The 22,486-nt window shown below is 39.8% G+C and overlaps 1 protein-coding gene across 3 annotated transcripts in view; it reads right to left on the bottom strand.

Annotated features, from left to right (window-relative positions):
* LOC149315092 (protein TUNAR-like) overlaps positions 1-22,486 on the bottom strand; it is an 87,687-nt gene that overhangs the window by 49,405 nt on the left and 15,796 nt on the right. For 2 of the 3 annotated variants that reach the window (XM_089523603.1, XM_089523602.1), the window contains one exon: positions 19,423-19,721. The exons of the other annotated variant lie outside the window; for it this stretch is intronic. In XM_089523603.1, coding sequence (XP_089379729.1) covers positions 19,423-19,458 — 36 coding nt within the window. In that variant the 5' untranslated portion in view covers positions 19,459-19,721. The remainder of the gene's footprint in view (positions 1-19,422; positions 19,722-22,486) is intronic. 3 annotated transcript variants of the gene reach the window in all.

Raw genomic sequence — 22,486 nt, 5'->3', positions numbered from 1 at the left:
TCTGCACCAATTCCACATAATAAATGGCTTTTCTTTGATATTTCTCAGCAGGATAGTTTTCCATTACCACATAGGATTTATTTATGAATATTCTCAAATATCTGCATAAACACACAATGAATACCCAACTATGCAAGTTTATAAGCACACTCTCACATATAGATATGCCACACATACAGGAGAAGAGAGTAACATTTATGTTCCTTCTCCATCTTCCTCTTCAGATTTTCAAAATCAAATATATAAGCAAGAATCCAACAAACAGACTAAGCCATTTAGATAATTACTGCAAGAGAAATTTTGGGAAATGAAATTAAATCAGTTCTTAGCTGTTATATTTAATGTTGGTTTGTATAGGTTGGCCTTTGAAACAGTTTGTTTTTGTTATTAGTTGATATACATATATACAAATCAGAGACCAGGCCTCTGATCTTTAACTGTTGAAGAAGGTATTTTAATTGGCGCATGCTGCATTTTTAGCATTATCATTATGTTTTAATTGCCTTAAAACATTTTGTGTTTCATATGATTTTTGTTTAATTACGTTTACCTTTTGAATTAGTTATTTCTAAGCTGCATTTGGTTTTTAACATATATTGTGAGCTGCCTTGGGTCTGATATAACTACCAAATTAATTAACCAACTATCGAACTAATTTATAAGTTTTCCCAAGAATAAGTTCTCCTCTTCTTTCAGGATTGGTACCCAAAGCAACTGCAAGCATGAGTAAATTTAAATCCAGGGTCTATTTAAAATATTTTCTTAAAAAATATATCACTATCGTATCAAAACAACTAGTAACAATTTAAAACCACATCAGAGGGGTGGAAAAAAGATGGAGTGACCCTCTCTTATTAAGATTCTTACTTCAGCAACTGGCAAAAACCTTCTGGGATTTTTGTTTTAGTCTTTTCTTTCTTTCTTAAAAGGAGAGGAACAGACCAGCATCCCTCAGAAGTTCAACAATGTGGATTCAACCAAGAAGAAACAAAAAGAGGAAGGAAGGAAGGAAGGAAGGAAGGAAGGAAGGAAGGAAGGAAGGGAAAAGTATGTCAATAATTATGTTTTTAGGCAGAAACTGAAAATCATAGGCATTAAGTATACTGTTCAAATAGAGTTCAATACACTAGGGATAGGCATTGTGATATTGACTGAAAGTGGATGTCAAAGAAAAAAGAAAAAAACTTCCAGCCACCAGGATTCTGACCACATCATTTGAAAAAGTGACCTTTTGCTGGTCTAACAGAGTGCTTGACAAACAATCCAGTGTACTAAAGAAAAAACAGTCCATCTTCCAGCAATTACCTTCTGCAAGTGTTAATTCCCTGTTCCTTATCCACAGAAAGAGAGCGAGAGACAACAATTACATCAAAATTCAAAATACCAAGTACCAAGATCCCTTTCTAACATTTCCACTTTATGATACAGAAGGGTTCCTTTGCAGTGCACTGCAAAACATTTTGTTGGACAATTTCATATATGTAGCTAAGTAAAATTAATATATCTACATTACAGAGCTGATTATAGATATTAGTAGTACAGCTTTATAACTAAGACCTTCCAGTCTTCATAGTGAGTAGATAATTGAAGGATTCCTGTTTCCACATTTTGGATATAAAAATGCCTGCATGAATGAATGCTTGTAGCACCACTTTTGTGGTAAGGCACAGAGGTTTCTCCAACATAGAAATGAATACATCTGTCTCATTGCAGGAGAAATGTTTGTCATAGCATGCGAATTTTCCTTACCCGCATACCTTATATTTGGAATGTTTGGTTTTGTGATTGGTCATTGGAAGATAAACATGGGCTTAACTTTCAGGTCTGATAGCTGAGGAATAAATCTTTGATGAGCTTTTCACACAAGGCTAGAAAAGCAGAATTTTAATAGATTAAAATTCTCTTTGGCCAATACTTATCACATTACGTCATATTTATCCTGCTGCTGTCTTACATTCCATTTGTTATTGTAGTGCTACAGTAATTTCCAGTGATGGGCAAAACCTGTCAGTAGGCTCTCAATCTAGCAGCTATTCCATTACTGCCATTGTACAATAGGTCCCTTCTGCTGTGTTCCACTTCTCAGGCAGTCACATGCAAATGAATGGACATGATTCTACTTCTCCTCCCCCTCTGTGATTCTGGCTGCCAGCACCTTCCTGAAGCCAGCTGATGTGTGTACATTCACACAGCAGCCAGCTTCAGGAGGTGGTTGGTAGTCACAATTGCCTGCCCCACTCCAAAAGTGTGGGGCTGTTGTGTGAATGTGCAGTGATCGCAGCTGCCAACACCTTCCCAAAGCTGGCTGTTGTGTGCACATCCACACAGAAACCAGCTTCAGGAGGCAGTCGGCAGCCATGATCACTCATTCCCCCTTTATTCCCAGTAGGCAGTGTTTGGCAGTGCAGAAAACAAATCACACAACCATAGATTGCCAAAACACTATCAGGGGGGAAAGTGTGTTACAAAATGATGCCAAACCAGTATGCTTCCATTCTAGCATGATTGTGGTGGGACTGCTGGCTGGTGTGATAAAAGTCCTTAGAAAACCCCTTTATGAGAGGGAAAATGTGTTCATTACAGGGCATACACATATGATTCTCACTTGGTCCCCACACATCCTGTTTTGCCATATATTATACTCTGCTCCTCCTGGCGTGCAAGACATGGTAACAGACTGGCTTAGCTTCAGCAAGGGTACCATATCATACTAAGTTCTTGGGTCATTCCCTCGACAACTGATCAACTTCTTAAACAAAGTGAGAAGCAAAGTTTATAATGTTAGTGCATTTGCTGACTAGGGCAGGGGAACAATAGAGAAAAATCCTAAATCCTCAGAAAGATTTTTGTATGTTCAATGGATTTTGGGAGCTGTAGCCCAAAGAAACACACACACACACAGAGTTCTGGTCAGATCTCTATTCAATCATGAAGCTCATGAGGGAAGGATGAAATTGATTCCAGTTTCTGGCTTTAATATAGAGGGGGAAACTGATGCGGGTTATAGACCGCCGCTTTGCGGCGGTCTCCCGCCGGTGCCATTTGCTCCGTGAGGGAGCCGCAGCAGCCACACCGCGCTGCTCCCGCGCGGAGCAAAAAAGAAGCTCCATTTTGGAGCTTCTTTTTGAGGCGCCTCTATGACATCGCGAGGCGCCTGGGGCTGACTCACGATGTCATAGACACTGCGCGACGTCCGGACGCACAGCGTCCGATACGTAAAGACGGCGGCGCCCGTATGAACAGGGCGCCGCCATCTTGTACGTATTCTATACGTACTAGGGTTAGGGGGGTGGAGAAGCACCGCCCCTTCCTAACCCTAGTACGTATAGAATACGTACTAAATGGCGGTGTGTAACCCGCCTGAAATATTTAGAAATAACTGACAGAAAAGAACTCAACGCCTTTTCAAGATAATTACGTCAAACTGTAGAATGGAATTAAACAGGATATACAAAGATGGAATAAACTTAAACTATTTCTCGTAAGACAAATATCAATGATAAAGATTGACATTTTTCCAAAAACGCTTTCTCTTTTCAAAATATCCCAATACTAACAAGCAATTAAAGAATGTCAGAGAGATGTATCAAAATATGGGGGGAAAGCCAAGGGTGAGATCCAAAGTTTTACAGGATATTGAAAGAGAGGAGGATTGGACTGTTGGATTTGAAAACTTACTTTTCAGCTTCTTCCTTAGTCTGGTTGAAGGGTTGGCTGATACTGGATAATGACAGACATTTAAATTTAGAAAGTCGCAAACTTGTAAAGGTTTGAATAGCACCGCCACTTCTGTTATGGGGAAATCAAAATATGTACAGATTTGAACAATCTTTACATTAGAAGATCTGTCCTAAGAATCTGGAATAAATATAGACCCAGGTTGTGTCCTAAGATGCCATTATGGGTATCTTTGGACAAAGTTCTGTTTAAGACAGACAAATGTAATAAACAGTGTCTAGTATATAAAAAAACTTCTTGATTTATGAAAACGATCAATATAGATTTAAAATCAGTGAAGAACTGATGGCAGAAGCAATAAATATGCACTGTACCTATATAGACAAATGTTTGAAGAATACAAAACAGACTTGGAAAATAGGCTTTTGGGTAAAGGAAAACTTTTAGAAAATTATGTGTAGATGGCACATTAACAAAATTAACAAAAGAAATTAACAAAAATGTATAAGAGTGTCAAAACTACACGCTGGAAATGTTACGAGAAAGTAGACCCATATGTGGTGGATGTGCAAATAGGAAAAAAGACATTGGAAAGAGATATATTGTGGGATTGAAAAGATGCTTATGATAACATTATGTTTAAGACCAGAACTTTTCATCTTTGAACTAACAGAACAAGATCAAGATAGTTTATTGAGACCATATGAAAAGTTACTACAATATTTAATTACAATGACTAGATTATTATATACACAAACTAGGAAAAAATGGAAGATTGGATCATGACGACATTCAAGTTCGCTGAGATGGACAAATTATGTTACTAAGAGGCAAGTCAATAGATAAAGTTGTAGAAATCTGGATACCATTTCTGAGATACATGCAAGAAAAAGAAGAATGTAGCATGTAGCTATGCTTTTGGGAAATGCTTTTGTCCTTTGTCTTTTATGCTTTTGTGAAAACTAATAAAAATATATTTTAAAAATATGAAGCTAGCCAAGGGGCTTTGGCTCATTGAAAATCCCTCATCCTGACCTAGCTGAGCTGGGAATAAAATGGATGGTGCAAGTAACACATATGCTGCCTTAGGCTCCATGAAAGAAAAGTGACCAAAAAAGAGTGTACCTGTTCATATATAGTTGTGCAAAAAGGACATGACAGTCTTGCCCCCGCCACCACTGTAATATACCAGAACTCACTGTCCTATCCTAGGACCTTATCACACTAGATGAACCCCACCCAGAAATATTGCCACCCTGTGACTCCTGTTATTCCCTCCACTGGGATCTGTACATCATAGGCCTTCAACTCCATCAACTCTTAGTGAGGTCCTAGACCAAAAGATCAAAGCAGCTTTATTTGTTCCATTGCTAAACAATACACTCCTCTAGCACTCCCACCTAAGGTTAAAGTTGTCACAGTCCTTCAGAGCTAGCCTCCCAATGCACCTAGCCAGATCAACATGCTTTATGTTGTTTGGGGCCCTGTTGGTGCATGTTGGTGCTGGTTCTTTTCTCCATGGAGAAGAGAACAAGCACCAACATGCACCAACAGGGCAAGACTATACCTCCTGAGGGATGGCGAGTTGTTCCTTCTACCACTGTTTGAGACTTCTAGGTTTGTCCTCTTCCCCAAGGATAAGTCCAACACCCATTCCACAAGCTGCTAGCTTTTTGCTTCCTAACACCTCCAGTTCTTGGCTACAGTGCTCATTATCCCCTGTAATCTTGTAGCTCACTCCTGAGAGTTCCTCAGCCATCTAGCTCAGAGTTCAGCAATTCAAAGCTAAAGATGGATAAAGGGTTCACACACACACACACACGTCACAGCAGCAGAAACCATTCAATCGGTGGGTTAATAGAATACCACCCATTGTGAAAGGTGCAATTTTTTCTCTCTTAGAAAGAGCTTAATGTCCCTCTCCATCATCTCCAAAGCAGACTTCATGGGGGGTGGGTGGGGGGGACATGGGAGAATCTAGTAATGGATTATTCCTTCAGTGTCACCTTCTTCCACGTCCAAAATGTCCTGAAAAATCTGTCTGAAAGAAATGTTCCCTAATCTGATGATCAAATTCAATAAGTTTGGGTATATTCAGAATGGAGAGAATCGTATTGGAGCTTCCTAGATAAGGTGTGTGTCTATTCTTTTAATAGTAGAAACCTTCATTCAGCACTACAATCATGGTTATATGCACACGGATACAAAGACAGAAATAATTAGTGAAGTCCCTGAATCTTATTGGTTAGTCCTACAGACCCGGTAACATTTCATATAAGCAAATTAGGATATGTGTATTCAACCAATATCAGAGTTTGGCCTCTTATTAATTAAAGTTATTAACTGGGATTAATACCAATTTGGGATATATGTGTCCAACTAATATCAGAGTAACAAGCTTCATTTATATACCGCTTCATACTGAACTAACAGTGTCTAAGCGGTTTACAACTGTAAGCTAATTTGCCCCCAACAATCTGAGTACTCATTTTAGCGACCTTGGAAGGATGCAAGCCTGAGTCAAGCTTGAGCCCTTTTTCTGGTCTTGAACTCGCAACCTTGTGGTTTTGAGTGAGTGGCTGCAGTACAGGCATTTAACCACTGTGTCACCAGGGCTTCTATACTCCTTTAACAGAGTACAGTCTGTTAAAGTTATTAATAAGGAAAAATAAGCAAACTGGAAGAGGTCACTGCCGTTTCCTTTGGCCTGAGCCTACTAGGAAGCAGTGGCATCCCCTGGTATCATCTAGTGCAGGGGGGGGGGCATCTGGGTGGGCTTTGTGAGCAGCACGTGTGGCCTCCCTTAGTGCTACCTTGTCACAACTCACAAAAGGGTATGGCCCTAGAATAGACGCATTGAATCAATTGTTGCATGATAAGTTAATAAGTAAGTACATTTCATAGTTTCAAATTTTCTGCTGCAACTGGCACTAACAACAAGGACCAGGTTTTCTTTTCCCCACCTTTAAATTTTTAAAGTATAATTTTTTACATCTTATTTGTTTTGGAGAAATTGTGAGATCCACAAAGGTTCTTATAAAAAAATAAACTAAATGAAATTCTTATCCTTTCTACAAAAAGCAACCAACAAAATTTAACTGTCCCCAAAATTTAGTAATTAGGGTGGGTTACACACCACCATTTAGTACATAATGAATACGTACTAGGGTTAGGAAGGGGCGGTGCTTCCGCACCCCCCTAACCCTAGTACGTATTCTGTACGTACAATATGGTGGCGGCCGTTCCACACGGCGGCCGCCATATTTACGTCTCGGAAGCTGTGCGTCCGCACGTGTCGCGGCGTCTATGATGTCGCGAGTCCGCCCCTGGCGCCTCGCGACGTCATAAAGGCGCCGCTTAAAGAAGCTCCATTTTGGAGCTTCTTTTTCGGTCCGTGCGGGAGCCGCGCGGTGTGGCTGCTGCGGCTCCCACACAGAGCAAGCGGCGGCGGCGGCAGACCGCCGCAAAGCGGCGGTCTGTAACCCGCCTTAGTAACATAATCGCTTACTCCTCTTGATGATGTGAGACTTTGGAAAACAGCAAAACCTAGATCATCCTTGGCATTGGCAAATTAAAAAGAAGAAAAAGGAATAATTAAAGTATAAGGTTTATTTGAATTTATTTACCTATGCCTCTGGACCTGTGTTAATGGTAAGCTCTTCATTTCCTTAGTAAATAATGCATTTAGAAAGCTTAAATACCGAAATATCTATTATTGACCTAGTTTCCTTGTTGTAATTACACAGTAAAGAAGATTTACATGAGCAAAAATAATGTTATTAAAGTGACTTTGTTTAAAAGAGAGATAGAGGAATTATGCCCCAAGCTTAATGACTCCACTGCCATGACAATGAAAGAACCCGATTTGACAAAACCTTTACTCACATGAGTTGTTTACAGTCACATGTTAGCCTCCCCTCACTTTTCACTCAAATGGGTGCCATAAGTCAAAGTTTGTTTCTATGTTAAGGCTGATCCATATGAAAAGTTACAAGAAAGAGGGAGGAAGGGTGATGCTTTGCAATAGATGAATCCAGAGTACTTTATTGTACTACAGTGGACCCTTGTTATACGCTGGAGTTTGGTTCCAAGATCCCCCGTGTATAACAAAATCTGTGTATGCTCAAGTCCCATTAAATATAATGACATAGCAAAATGGTGTCCCTTATAAAAAATGGAAAATCAAGGTAAATTTATACTTTTTTCGAAGATTTTCAAACCGTGTATGATTGAATCTGTGTATAAAAAATCCGTGTATAAGAAGGGCCGACTGTACTATGCTATGCTAGCTAGGGGATTCTGGGAGCTATGTTCATGTTTCCAGACCCCAGATGAATCTTCACACGGTCACTTGCCCTTTCATGTCCTCTGAAGGTCAGACAGAAAAGCTACTTCTGATACAGAATGAAAATGTTGGTCTCTCTCTCTCTACATTAGCAAGCAAAGTCTGTCTCGTTTTTAATGCCATTTCATGGCATTTCCTCTCATTAAACTATTTTCTCTGGGAATGCTAATTTATAATATTTTAACAACCTTTTGGCTAAATCTAATGTTTGTCCTACCTAGAGTAGACCCATATAAATCAGTAAGACATAAATTAGCTGTGACCATCAAGTCTCATTCATGTAAGTGAGAGTCCTCTAGGTAGGACTGACACAAAATTTAGCACTTCATCATGTTTTCAGTTCCTGCTCTTCTATGTTGGTTATTAGTGACAATTACTTTTTGATTGACGTTTGAGAAATGTAAATTTGTTTTTGTAAGCTGCCTTGAGGGCTTTTAAATCAAAAATGGAATATTATACATAATTCCCTTGAAGAAGTAAATATGACTACTGAAAGAGAAAGACAACACTTTGGTGTAGAGTGGTTGAAGGTCAATAGAATTTCTTTCCTGGGAACCATATTAGATGGTGATCTATCAAACTAATGTTGATGAACAAATAGATTCCCCTATTTCACATTTATATGGATCCCTTTGGTCTTGTTTGTTCATGAACATATTTTCATGATTGTTTTATGATATATTAAACCTGTTTTTCAGCCAAAAACAGTTACAGAAAGTATATACACAGTATTGTCTGTTCAGACTGGTTCTCCAGAGTGACTCAAGACTTCCAAGGCCTAACCACCCTAAAGGCACCATATCCCATCTTAGAAGCTAAGCATGGTCAGCCCTGGTTAGTACTTGTGTGGAGACCATCAATGAATACCAGGTGCTGTAGGCTATATTTCAGAGAGAAGAACTGGCAAAACCACCTCTGAACATTCCTTGTCTAAGTAAACCTTATGAAATTCATGGAGTCACCATAAGTAATCAGGTGTGTGAAGACACACACACACACACACACATACATGTTTTTCTGTACTGGAAATTCTTTAGTTGCTAAAGCTGGGAATTGAATTTGAAACCATGCTTGTAAGGGAGATTAGTGATCTAAGGAATATTCCCAAATTATCTCATCCTTGATGACAAAGAGTGTCTTGACATGTGAAAGCAAGCTACTGAAAAAAAGTCAAACCCTATGGAGACATTTTTTGTTTTAAGATTTTTAAAATGAAATTTTGTGTACAAAACCATCAAGGTCTGTGTGTGGGGGGTGTGTGGTTTGGACAAAAATGAGTTTTGTGTTAAAATGTTGTATTAAGGAGCCCTGGTGGCGCAGTGGTTAAATGCTAGTATTGCAGTCACAAGGATGTGAGTTCGGTCCCAGGGCTCCAAGGTTGACTCAGACTTCCATCCTTTCGTAGGTTGGTAAAATGAATACCCAGCTTATTGGGGCCAATTGGTTTACAGACTGTAAATTGCTTAGAAAGTGCTGAGTTCACTGTTAAACAGTATAGAAATGTAAATGCTATTTCCGCTACTTTGCATCAACATTTGTTTTGCTGCACAAAATATTTTTTCACTAAGAACACTGTATTTTGGCTACTGTTCTATTGACCTTTGTAATTCCACTGGTCTGTCCAAGGAAAACACTAAACCAAAGCTTGCTGAAATGAGAATAACCTTTTCCCTGAGAGTCAATAAACAATATAAAAAGGTTCCAAAAGCCAGGGATCTGGTGGGCCTCTCCTAGAAAGAGAATAAAATCTCTTATTTGCATTTTCACAGACATAACTGCCTGGTCATATGGGAAGTGGCAATACACTTTTTGATTTTGGTGGCAATACATAAGAGAATTTTCCCCACAGTGGAATAAAAGTGAGGAAGCAGGTTTTAATTAATTTATTTATTTTGACATCTGCATTCCAATTTGGAAAGGGCCTAAGGAGACTTGCTCCAGGAGTGAAGCAAGTGAGCTAACATATCCTTAAACATTTCACAGATGAAAACCAGTCCACATGTGGCCAAACCATAATATGTGGTCAATATGGCAAAAGTTATAAATGAAGAAGAACACACAAGCCAGAAATGGCTGTTACAGTTTGCTTTTGCTGAGCTTACTGGAAATTGCAAGATTCTGATGCTCCTTTCCTTCCTCCTGAGTTTTGAGTAAAACTACTTTTATACTTTGAATTCAATTTACAGTAATTGAAGGAAGCTGAAGACAAAGCAAAAAAATAGGAAGAGAAACATGAAACTGGGACATTTTAAAAATAGCTCAAAAAGTAGAATGGTAGAGAATTAATAGGGACAGTTATAGGATAGGGCTAAGGCCCTGGAGTGGGGGCAAAGAAAAGTAGGCAGAAACAGCAATAGAATCATAGAATCGTAGAGTTGGAAGAGACCACTAGGGCCATCCAGTCCAACCCCCTGCCATGCAGGAAATCCAAATCAAAGCATCCCTGACAGATGGCCATCCAGCCTCTGTTTAAAGACCTCCAAGGAAGGAGACTCTATCACCCTCCGAGGGAGTACATTCCACTGTCAAACAGCCCTTACTGTCAGGAAGTTCCTCCTAATGTTGAGGTGGAATCTCTTTTCCTGTAGCTTGCATCCATTGTTCCGGGTTCTGTTCTCTGGAGCAGAAGAAAACAAGCTTGTTCCCTCCTCAATATGACATCCCTTCAAATATTTAAACAGGGCTATCATATCACCTCTTAACCTTCTTTTCTCCAGTCTAAACATCTCCAGCTCCCTAAGTCGTTCCTCATAGGGCATGGTTTCCAGATCTTTCACCATTTTTGTCACCCTCCTTTGGACATGCTCCAGTTTCTCAATGTCCTTTCTGAATTGTGGCACCCAGAACTGGACACAATATTCCAGGTGGGGCCTGACCAAAGCAGAATATAGTGGCACTATTACTTCTCTTGATCTAGACACTATACTTTTATTGATGCAGCCTAAAATTGCATTGGCCTTTTTAGCTGCCGCATCACACTGTTCACTCATGTTCAACTTGTGGTCTGCTTGGGCTCCTAGATCCCTTTCACACGTAGTTTCATTCAGCCAGGTGTCCCCAATCCTATATTTGTGCATTTTATTTTTCTGCCCTAAGTTATAATAATTCTGATCAGTTTGGACACCTGTTGTACAAAGCAATGCTCAATTCTATGCATGTCTGATAAGATATAAGATGTAGTGCAAAAGCTTTCAGCATGCAAACTACAACTCAGTTCAATATGACAGCTTCCCAAGTTGCAAAGCAAAGTGAACATCCATGCACCACCTTTGCAGGTTTTAAACAGCCTTGTTATTTCCAGTAACCAATCAGAGATAACAGCAAAATAAGCTAGAAGACAGATAGGGAACATCCAAAAACTATTCAGTTCATGAGTTATAGGTTCACCACTCTTGCTATATAAGAGGCATCTTGAGGCAAACAATCTGGAGTCCTTTCTGGCTGGCTGCTCTGCTGTGACTTCCATGTCAACTCTCTCTCTCTCTCTTTGATGCTGATATTCCTTTTACAGTAAATTTATGTGAACCTATACTTTGAGAAGGACTTTGATAATCTCCTTTCTTCCAACATCAAGAGGCTATTGTCTTTCTTTACTCAGCCACCCTAAAGAAGATTAAAAGAGTGGCAGAAGGTGGCTCAGACATCAGTGTAACAATCAATCTCCTCCAGGTTCTAGTCTGAATTGTTCTAAAGTACTGAATCTGTTTCAAAGATGGGATTTAGCATGTTGAAGAGCTGAATATCTGGATTAAAACCCTGAGTAGATTCACTACATCACTACTGACATGGAAGCCACTAGCAGCCAATGTACTTCAAGGTGTATGGCAAAAATAACCAATCAGTTTTCCACGTGGAACTCTCAAGGACATCTATCCAGAGATGAAGGTCTACTATTGCTCCTCTTTTCATCTGGGAAGGAGCTCCTGTCCTAAATGCATGCTACAGGAAACATAGGGGCTGTGCACACTGCTGCAAAAGGGCACCCTAAGGGTGGAGTTGGGGTGTGGCGTCCATATGACACATGCCCGAGCTCCACCCCCAGGGTGGCATTACACCACGCACCGCACCACACAGCGTGCAGCGTCACGTCGCTTCTCTGGTGCTGCGTCCAGAGTGCAGTAAAGCTGCAGCGCTGTGGTAATTGTGCCCTTTGCAGGACGCAAAAAGTAGCCACTTTTTGCAAAGGCCAGATTGGGGGCACGGCATGCACCCCATAGAATTCTGTGTTATTGTTGATGTTCGGAGATGCAGCCAACAATCAATTCTATCCTTCCCATTTGGCTTCAGGGGCAGATGGAGGCTTCTATATCAGTGGAGTAATGCCTTAAAAGTCTAGAATAAAACTCAGAACATATAACAACCACCACCCATTGGCATGGATGCTCCCAGCCACCCTGGTGGCCCCTGTTCAAGTATTTCTGAGAGCACACTGAATCTTATCAGAATCTAACTTGTAAGAGGATTCGTTCTGCTACTGCAGTAGTGGGCAGCCTGCCCCTTGATATAGTATCACATGGCTTCCTTTAAGAAGACCTCTGCTGCATTCAGTTCAACCTTTGTTCCTTTCCTGACATCAAGTCGGATTGTGTGTGTGTGTGTGTGTGTGTGTGTGAGAGAGAGAGAGAGAGAGAGAGAGAGACTGCCCTGGCTTAGGTCCACCTACAACTTGTGGCCCCATGGCAGATAGCTCCAAAGAAAATACTGCCTTGAAAGTGGGGGAGGTGTTCTTCCTTGTTCTATTAGTAAAAGTAATGGCAAATGAGTCAGAAAACATTTAAAACCAGTTTTCTATTTCTGCATGCCAAACTGAAACCCCCTCAGAATCTAGGAGTGAAAATAAAGTAGAAAAACAGTAACTCAGAATGCAATTTCTTGGGATCTCGCCAGGGAATATGACTATTTTCTATTCTTTGACTCTTAAAAAGAGGACATGTTCAGGAAAAGCAGGACATGTGGCAACCCTAGTGTGCACTTAGAAATGTTTATTCATTTTTTTCTTTTTGTGGAGATGTTTTGAGCAACATTTTGAGGGGAGTTTTTCAAATTTTTGGCTGTTTTTTTTAAAAATAGATTTTTTCCTAACATAGCACAAAAGAAGAATGTATCCTGTAAGAGTAACTATTTTTTCTTGAAAAAGTAATTACTTTTCGCTTAATAGTAAGTTCCATATCAAAATAGTTTTCAGAAGTCACTTCCTAAACTCTATTTCAACTCAGGAGTTTAAAACAGTTTATGAATTGTAACTTAACAGCCATTGCTCTCCTTACAGTCTGTGTCCAAATTCTACATTCTAAAAAATTGTTAGTAATTTTGTCATGACAAGGTGGGCTCAAAATCTGGGTCATACAATTGATCTAACCCAATGGGAGACATCTTGGGGGGGGGGGGAGACTCAGATATACCATGTGTCAGGATTTGAAAGAAGACTTCTATAAAATCTATTTCAGATGGTATCTAATGCCTGAAAAATTATGTAAAATGTATGGCAACCAATCAAATAAATGTTGGAAATGTGTAAAAGAAATAGGTACAATTTACCACATGTAGTGGATATATTAAAAAGTAATAAAATTCTTGATCCAAGTTCACTGTATAATGAACCAGATACTACAAGAAAAAATATAGTTTAAACCAAAATATTTTTTTACTGAATATGTTAGACAACAAATTAGAAAAAATTAATTAAAAATATGGTACAATACTATTTTATATGATCTCTGCCACTAGAATTGTTGTAGCAAAAGAGTGGAAACTAGAAAAAAACCACCATCAGTAGAAGACTAGCTGGTTAAATTATTGGATATACTTGAAATGGACAAATTAACATGATCCTTACAAAATAAACCCATGGATAAATACAAAGAAGATTGGATAAAAGTATTTAAATACTTGTCCAAAGAGTGGGGAGAAATTGCTTTGAATTCTACAGACTCTTTGATCCCCATTAGCACTGTACCAAAATTTCCTCCAAGCTGCAGGCACATTTCCTAGCTGCAAAAAGTGTGCGGCCTCTTCCAACTTTATGATTCTATGAATCTATGATTTTAGGTAAGTGTATCGATATATACTGGGGTATACATAAGTGGGATATTTTGTTAATTATATTAACAGAGATGGTTTATATGAACATGTAGCAACAATGAAGATAAAACGAAGGGGAACATTATTTGCTAAATGACATTGGGTGTTGTAAAGGTGGAAGTAATGAATGTTCTGTGTGTGTGTGTGTGTGTGTGTGTGTGGTTTGTATGAAGATATCAAATAGATGCAAAGGTTTGTAACATAAATATATGTTAAGGTGAAGGGGTAGGGATGTGGAATGATATGTTATGGTATATCATATTTTAATATAATTAAATTAAATTATAATTATGGGTCAGCGTAAGAGGGGCGCTCCAAAGAAAAGATACAAGGACTCCCTGAAACAACATCTCAGGCTCGGCCCAATTGATCACTAAGAATGGTCCACCCTGGCCTCGCATCAGGAGTCATGGAGACACACTATCCATGATGCTGCAGCCTTTTTTGAAAGCTCACGCTGAACAAGTCTTGAAGAGAAACGACGATGCAGAAAGAACCACAACCTGGAAACATCACCCAAGGAGACTTTCTGCTGTGCTTTCTGCAATCGGACTTGTTTATCTCGGATTGGCCTTTTTAGTCATCAACGCGCTTGTAGACCCTGAGTCTGCAAGATCTGACCAGGACTGTTGATAATGGTGTCTCATTCATAAAGTCACCATAAACCAAGGGTGACCTGATAACAGTTAACAGCAATGATAGCAAATTTTGAAGGAACGATGGAATAATCAAACTGCCCACCTATTTACTTTTCAAAGATTGATCTCTTCTCTGATTGAGTCAGCCAACCCACTTTGTTAGATTATGAGCAACAGAATCTTCCAGCTAGTGTAGCTTCAAGTCAGGTCAGTGGTTGCAGGGTTGTGGTAGATATAGTCCCCCTCCCCCAAATCACTTTCCCCCAGCTTTTGGATGAAAGGATTATCAAAATGACAAAGAGACTAAATAAAGTAGATGACACCTTTTCCTGCTATTAACAAGTCTTGTGTAGACAAATGAGCCATAGATGCACCTTTTCTGCCTTCTGCAATAGGATGAAAGTAACATCTGGTCCAAATTACTTCCTCTATTTGTTGTTAACTGCCCTTGAGTCAGCCCTGACTCATTGTGACCCTGTGCATGAGACATCTCCAAGACCCTCTATCCTCCACTGCTTTGCTTAGGTCCTTTAAATTCAGGACCATGACCTCCCTCATTTCAGTCTATCAATCTGGTGTGCAGTCTTTCTCTCTTCCTACTGCCTTTTACCGTCCCTAGCATTGGCCCAGGACAGACCACCAAGAAATGGCAGCCCGCCGGTGGCCTAGTTTCCTCCGCAGAGACGGCATGCCCCCAAACGGCATGCCATCACTGTGGAGGAAAAAGAACCTGGAAACACCAAGTTTTTTCCAGCACCGCAATGACATTGTGAGTGCCCCAATGACACACTCGCGATGTAAGCACCGCGCAGCAATGTGCGGATGCCACGTGGCACTTATGTAACAATGATGGTGCACATGTACATAGGGCGCCGCCATTGTTATGCCACCACACCATGGTAGGGTTAGGGACCGTGCAGTTGCCGCGCAGCCCCTAACCCTAGAATCGGCACCAGTACAGTGCAAAAGGCTGGTGTGTACTGCACCATTATTGTTTTCTAAAGAGTCGTACCTTCTCATGATGTGGCCAAATTATAACAGCCTCAGTTTCATCATCTTGGCCTCCAGGGAGAATTCAGGCTTAATCTGTTCATGGACCCATTTGTTTGTCTTTTGGGCTGTTCATAGAATCCTCAGCATTCTTCCCCAGCACTACATATCAAATGAATTAATTTTCTTCCTATCTGCTTTCTTCACTGTCCAGCTCTCAAATCCATACATGGAGACTGGAAATATAATGGCTTGGACAATTCTAACTTTAGCTCTCAGTTGTATTGTATATCTTTATTCTTTAGAATCTTGTCTAGTTCTTTCATGACTGCCCTTCCCATTCCTAGTCTTCTTCTTATTTCTTGACTGCAGTCTTCATTCTGACCAATGTTTGATCCAAGGTACAGGAAATGTTTAACTATTTTGATTTCTTCATTGTTTAGGTTGAATTTATGTAGATCCTCCGTGGTTATTATTTTTGTTTTCTTTATGTTAACAGTAAGTCTCATTTCGCACTTCCTTCCTTGAACTTCCTTAGTTGTTGTTTCAAGTTTGAAGTTTTCTGCTAGTAGAATGGTGTCATCCACATATTTTAGATTGCTCATGTGCCTTCCTCCTATCTTCATTCCTCCTCCCTCTGAGTCTAGGCCTGCTCTTTATATGATATTTTCTGCATACAAGTTGAATAGGTAGGGAGATTGAATGCATTCTTGCTTGACTCCTTTGCCAATAATTAAAAAAGCCTCATCTGTTATTGCAAATGATTATTCTTTTCAGGGATTGGCAATTATATTAGGAATCTCCTGCCTCAGTTCAGGGCAAAGGGGTGGTTCACACATGTACAGTATATTGATCTCTTGATAATGCCAACCTTATGTGGTGACTTGCATATAGCAATGCTCAAGGAGTTAATTTAGACTGGATGTCTTAAGCTCACCAATTTGATATTCACTTCCCAAATGAATGCATAGATTGGAATGCATTTATCCTTCAGCTTACACAGTTATTTGAATTTGGCAGTATGGTTCTTGCCTCAATAAAGCCACCAAAATGCCTACAAAACTGCTCATTTTAGGATAAAATTATTTTAAAGGAGCATGTTAAACTAAGCATTTAAATATAGATTTTCCTCTGTGTGTGAGTGAGTATATGTTTAATTTTTTATATTAAAAAAATCAGTTGGTGCAGAAACAGAATGGAATAGACCTACAAAGAAGAGTATGCAAAACTGTCATGGATCAGAAAAGGGTGATCTGAATGTGTGAATGTGTCATCTCAGATGAAGCTCTAGTGACTGAACTTTGCTATCACCCCAAAGACACTGTTTTCTGGTGGAGTCAATTTAGTGGTGAATCATCAACAATGAGTAATCCAAGGCTGTAGATGCATGTGTACGTTGTATTCCCCTTGCCCTAGTTACATATTTTGCCATGCCTCCTTGGATTTTCAGTTTAGTTGTTCTCTGTGTTTATTTTACTTCTTCAAGCTTTTGCCTCTGCTTCAATGAGGCTGCCTTATACCTGGCCAGATTATTTGTACATCTGCTCCAGTTTTCTCTACACTGGCATCTCCTCAGGGTCTCTGGAAGAATTTTTTTCCATCACCAACACCTTTCTGCTTCGAACTAGAGTTGCTGGGTACTGAATCTGGGACCTTCTGCATGCAAAGCACACACTCTACCTTTTGAGTTACAACATCTCACCAAGTCTATTTTGTTCGACTTGTCCTTATCACCTGCTTTTAACCCTTTGCTCCAGACTCCCTCTGCATTTCTTGTTATACTTCTCTGGTTCATCTTTTCTATCAGCCTGCTCTACAACTTTCAGCTCTTTGTTCCAGTCTGGGACTGCCCCATGTGATTTGGTTCACTAATTCACTTGTTTCTTTCGAACAGTTCCAGATTCAGGTTTCTTTAGCTGCCACTCAATCCACATAGTCTTTACAAAAAAACTCACACCTTTATTCTGATCATATTACTCATGCAATGATTTTCAGGACAAGGGTTTTTAGTTTCGTCTTTCTCCCTTGTGCTTGCACCATGAGCTCTCTGAGTATAACATCAAAATGTAACATCACTTTGCATTCTTTGAACTACTGTCAGTATGCACTTAGAAAGAAATACCTGTCAAACTATTTGTGTTCGGGAAGACAGTGAAATGATATACAAATATGAAATGAGCATTTCTTATGCTAAGGACAGTCAAGACAGAGGTAGCGGAGCCAGGGCTCACAGTATTAAAACCCACAGACTCTTTTATTAGCATGGTTTATGACATCATGTGCCATCCCTCTCCAAATCCAGATTCCTCTGTTTTCTCTGTAGGGTGCAGTCCCTACAGTGGCTGGAAGGGAAATGATTTCCCCCCAACAACGATGGGTTGTTCTAAATTACTCCTACTGTAATACAAAGTATTCCAGGGTGTCTTACATTTGAATAACCAAGATCCATTAACTGTACAAAAGACCAGCATGCTAAAGAAATTGTCACAATGAAGGGCCTCACTTCAAAATGTATTACTACACTACTGTAACTCACATTTCATGTAATATTCCAACTCTGCTTTTGTCTTAACCATCCAACCATTCAAAAGATCTTTTGATATTAAAAAAAAATCTAATAGTATAATGGTTTCTTGTGCAGGTATCTCCCATGGTGTACGATACAGTTCTTTATCCAAAGGAAACATACAGATAAGTCTAAACCATGTATACTTGTTTGGAGTAGGGTTTATTTCTTGGTAAATTTGCTTAGTATTTAGTGCATAGGTGAGAAAATCCCAGTGTATCTCAAATCTTATAAAAAGACAAGACCTGTCTTTGGAACAGGCTGCTGTGTCTAGTTGCTACTACAACGTTGCTTTTAAAAAATTACTTTAAGGATGGTTCATAGTTTTGTTCTCTTTCCTTTTTCTCTGCATGCACCCATATTTAAGCCTATGATCCTGTGAGGAAGAGTATTGCACTTAAACAAAGTTCACAATGCACTTTGCAGTGATTTCCACCACAGGGGAGATACCACAAAGTACTGCCGCAGTTGTGGAAACTGCTGCAAATGTGAATCTGTGTAACTGATGGCTCAAAAAATTCTTTGGCCATGGAATCATAGACACATTTAGATCTGAAGATAATTGTAGAGATAATGACTGTAGAAAAAAAATCTGTCTCATTCTTATGAAGTGTTTCCTTACCAAACTTTCTTTATATACTCAGTGTCGGTGGAATCCAAGTCTGCAACAAAAAGCTGGAGAACAGCATTATCTATCTATCTTGCCCGTGCAAGAATAGAGAAGTATTTTTAAAAAAAGGAAAAGGAAAGAAAACACTTTTCAGAATCCACATAAGCCTGACATTAGATTGGAACAAGCCTCTTGTTGGGGTAATCCTATGCATATTCACTCAGAAGTCTGGTTGAAATCATTGGGACTTGACCCACACACAAGTAAGCAAGGACTGAATCCCTAATTATAAATCACTTTTCAAAACTGACTAAAAAGCAAACCCCACTATTTTTAAATAAAAAAAAATAGTATAAGAAACATTTAAGTGATTATTGGCAAAGATTGTGAAGATCGAACTAAAAGAGAAAATGAATGAAGACCATTGTTTCACATGCTTTTGTATTTGAAAAGGGGAAAAAAAAACACAGTGTATTACCAAGAGCATTCTGTGCAAGGAGAGAAACAGTCTTACCATGCAGTGCATCAGGAGGAGAAAATCACTAAGCATGCTGCAGAGATTAAGCTCAGCGTGGCATCATCCAGGTTCCCTTTGGAATGCATGAAGAAGATTGTCCAACTCATCCTTCCCTGCCAAGTGGTTAAGTTTTCTCTCGGCTTGAATTTTTCACCAGGAATCAGAGCCTGAAAGTGCATTGTACTTTCTTCATTGGGAGGGGGTCCTTCCTCCACTTAAGTTTCAGCTCCGCAATGCCATTTCTGATCAGCTCGGAGAAGTTCTTCATCCCCAGATCTGTGCTGTCATCGGAAAGACTCCAAAGGGAAAGGGGAGAAGAGAGAGGTAGCAAGAGGGAGAAAAAGAGAAAAGAAATGGCTTAGGAAAGCTCTGAAATGGCCATCTAAAAAAGGGGAAGATCTGTCCCATACTCTGTTGCAATTTTAAAAGCACCAATTTTATATGCAGAGAGAAAATTGTTTTGCATTGAAGAAACTTTCACAATTTCTATTCAATATCTGTTTTGTAAGTACAGCTTGATTTTTACATCTTGACAGAAGATGGGGGCAAAGCGGAAGCAAGAAACTCCATCTGGTTTCCTTTCCTAATCTAGAGGAGAAATTCCTTTCTCTGCTTGGGAAAGCAGTTGAGATGAGAAAGGCAACACATTTATTTGACAAAATCCTTTTGTGTGTGTGTGTGGGAGGGTGTGAATACAAAAAGGAAATGCCCTCAAGAACTTTCTGTGGTCCAGAAGAAGGGATGGAGAGATGAAGGCAGGCAGGGGAAGGAGTTGCCAGGGTATGTGGCATCGCTAAGTTGCCCTACCATCTCACTGTTTGGGTTTTCCCTTGCTCTTTCTGCAGAATATATTAATTGATTCTGGTTGCTGAGCAACTAACTCTGGGGAGCCACATGGATGCTTTCTCTGCCACACTGGGAACAGCACTGAAGAGAAGTGGAACTGGAGAAAGAAGGAGAGCTCCTGCCTTCCCTCTGTTGTTGTGTGCCTTCAAGTTGTTTCTGACTTATGGTGATCCTAAGGCAAACTTATCATGGGATTTCTTGGTATGGTTTGTTCAGAGACGATTTGGCATTGCCTTCCCCTGAGGCTGAGAGCATGTGATTTGCCCATGGTCACCCAGTGGGTTTCATGGATGAGCAGGGAATCAGACCCTGATCTTCAGCATTGCAGTCTAACATTCAAACCACTATGACACACTGGCTCTCTACTGCCCTTTTCTGCACATTCATTTCAAACAGCTTCATTTATATACTGCTTCATACTGAACTAACAGTGTCTAAGCAGTTTAAAACTGTAAGCTAATTGCCCCCAACAACCTGGGTACTGATTTTAGCAACCTCAGAAGGATGCAAGCCTGAGTCAAGCTTGAGCCCTTTTGAGTGAGTGGCTGCAGTACAGACATTTAACCACTGCGCCACCAGGGCTCCCACAATCCACTCTCAGCTGTCCTGAAAGCTTTCTTTCTTTCTTTCTTTCTTTCTTTCTTTCTTTCTTTCTTTCTCTCCCAATCACTCTCTCCAGCTATCCAGGGGTGGCAAGAGGCTTCAATATCAGTGTTGCAAGGAACCTGTTCCAGGTAACTTTCCAAACCTCAGGAGCTGGACAAAACCCCAAAGGTCCCAAGCTCATCATTATAATGGGCATGTGGGGTGTGTCTCAGGGGAGCTACATTTCCATATTGCAAAGAATCAGTGGTGTTTCCTAGCAGGACAATGCTGGCAGAGATAAACACTCTGTTAACTCTTGTTCACTACAGCTTATGTGGAGCATCATAAAAGATATCCCACTTACTATTATATTGTTATTGCCTGGTAGACAGAGGTGCTTATGGGATTTTGTACCCTTTCTATAGTTTTTTGCAGATAGCATCTAAATAAAAATTTAGATTCATGAGTACAGCTTTAGAAAGTATTATTATTATTTAAACAGAAACTTCATCTCCCCATAGCGGGGAAGACTTTGACCAGATGAACTGAGTTTCTGCTGAATGTGTTGCCAGGAACTAATGGCTGATGGTTCCCAGTCTCCACACACCACATTCCAAAACTCCCTCCGCCATTCATATGGTCATTCACCGATCCTGGCCTTAGGTAACATCCTCCTTCCTGCCTTTGTCCCTCAAGGACCATAGTTAGAATCACAGAATCAAAGCATTGGAAGAGACCCCAAGGGCTATCCAGTTCAACCCCCTGCCATGCAGAAATACACAATCAAAGTACTCCTGACAGATGAGCATCCAGCCTTTGTTTAAAAGCCTCCAAAGAAAGAGACTCCACCACACATAGAGGCAGTGCATTCCACTGTTGAACACTGTCAGGAAGTTCCTCCTAAAGTTGAAGTGGAATCTCTTTTACTGTAGTTTGAAATTTAATTTGTAACCTCATCACCATATACTGTATGTTTTACATTTATATGGCTATTCATACAGTTTGATTATAAAAGTCCTTCCTTGCTTCACTGCATGCATCTGAGAAAGTAGACCTTGTCTACAAAAGCTTATGCTACAACTTCTTTTGCACAGTTAGTCTCAAAGATCCCTTTGCATAGTAATTAGTAATGGGTAATTCAAGTTTGTTGTTTTCCTTTCTGATGGTTGTTCATCTTTAAACTGGGTTTAGGCCAGAGAGCAATGCCAACAGGGAATACCTGTGCACAGAGGAATGTCTACCAAATGCTGTTCAAACCTAGGACTGCTCTCTGTAGAGTAGAACATATGGCCACCCTAGTTGAGAAAAGGAAATATCTTGGTTATTTTCTCTTTAAAAATGTTTTTTCAGAATGTTTGCCTCAGCTCTTCTATTACAAAACACCAACTACAAGTCCTTTCAAAATGTAGAAGCATGTAAGCAAAAGAAACAAAAATTGTGGGGCATCTAATGGAATTAACAGAAGAAACAAGAGTTGCATCTCAAAATGCTCAAAACATGGTAGCTTATTGAAAATCCTGACACATTCCAGCCTATGTTTGCTCTTGTCCATTAAATGGTGTAGGAATGTCTGGTTCAGAAATGTCTGAAGTTTGATTCTAAGTAGCTCTCTGAAGAAGGCCACAAGGGC

The sequence above is a fragment of the Sceloporus occidentalis genome, unplaced genomic scaffold (assembly GCF_023333645.1).
Source record: "Sceloporus occidentalis isolate IW3139 unplaced genomic scaffold, rSceOcc1.0.p SCAF_4, whole genome shotgun sequence".
In the NCBI taxonomy this organism is placed as follows: domain Eukaryota; kingdom Metazoa; phylum Chordata; class Lepidosauria; order Squamata; family Phrynosomatidae; genus Sceloporus; species Sceloporus occidentalis.
This window is presented reverse-complemented; position numbering and strand designations above follow the sequence as displayed.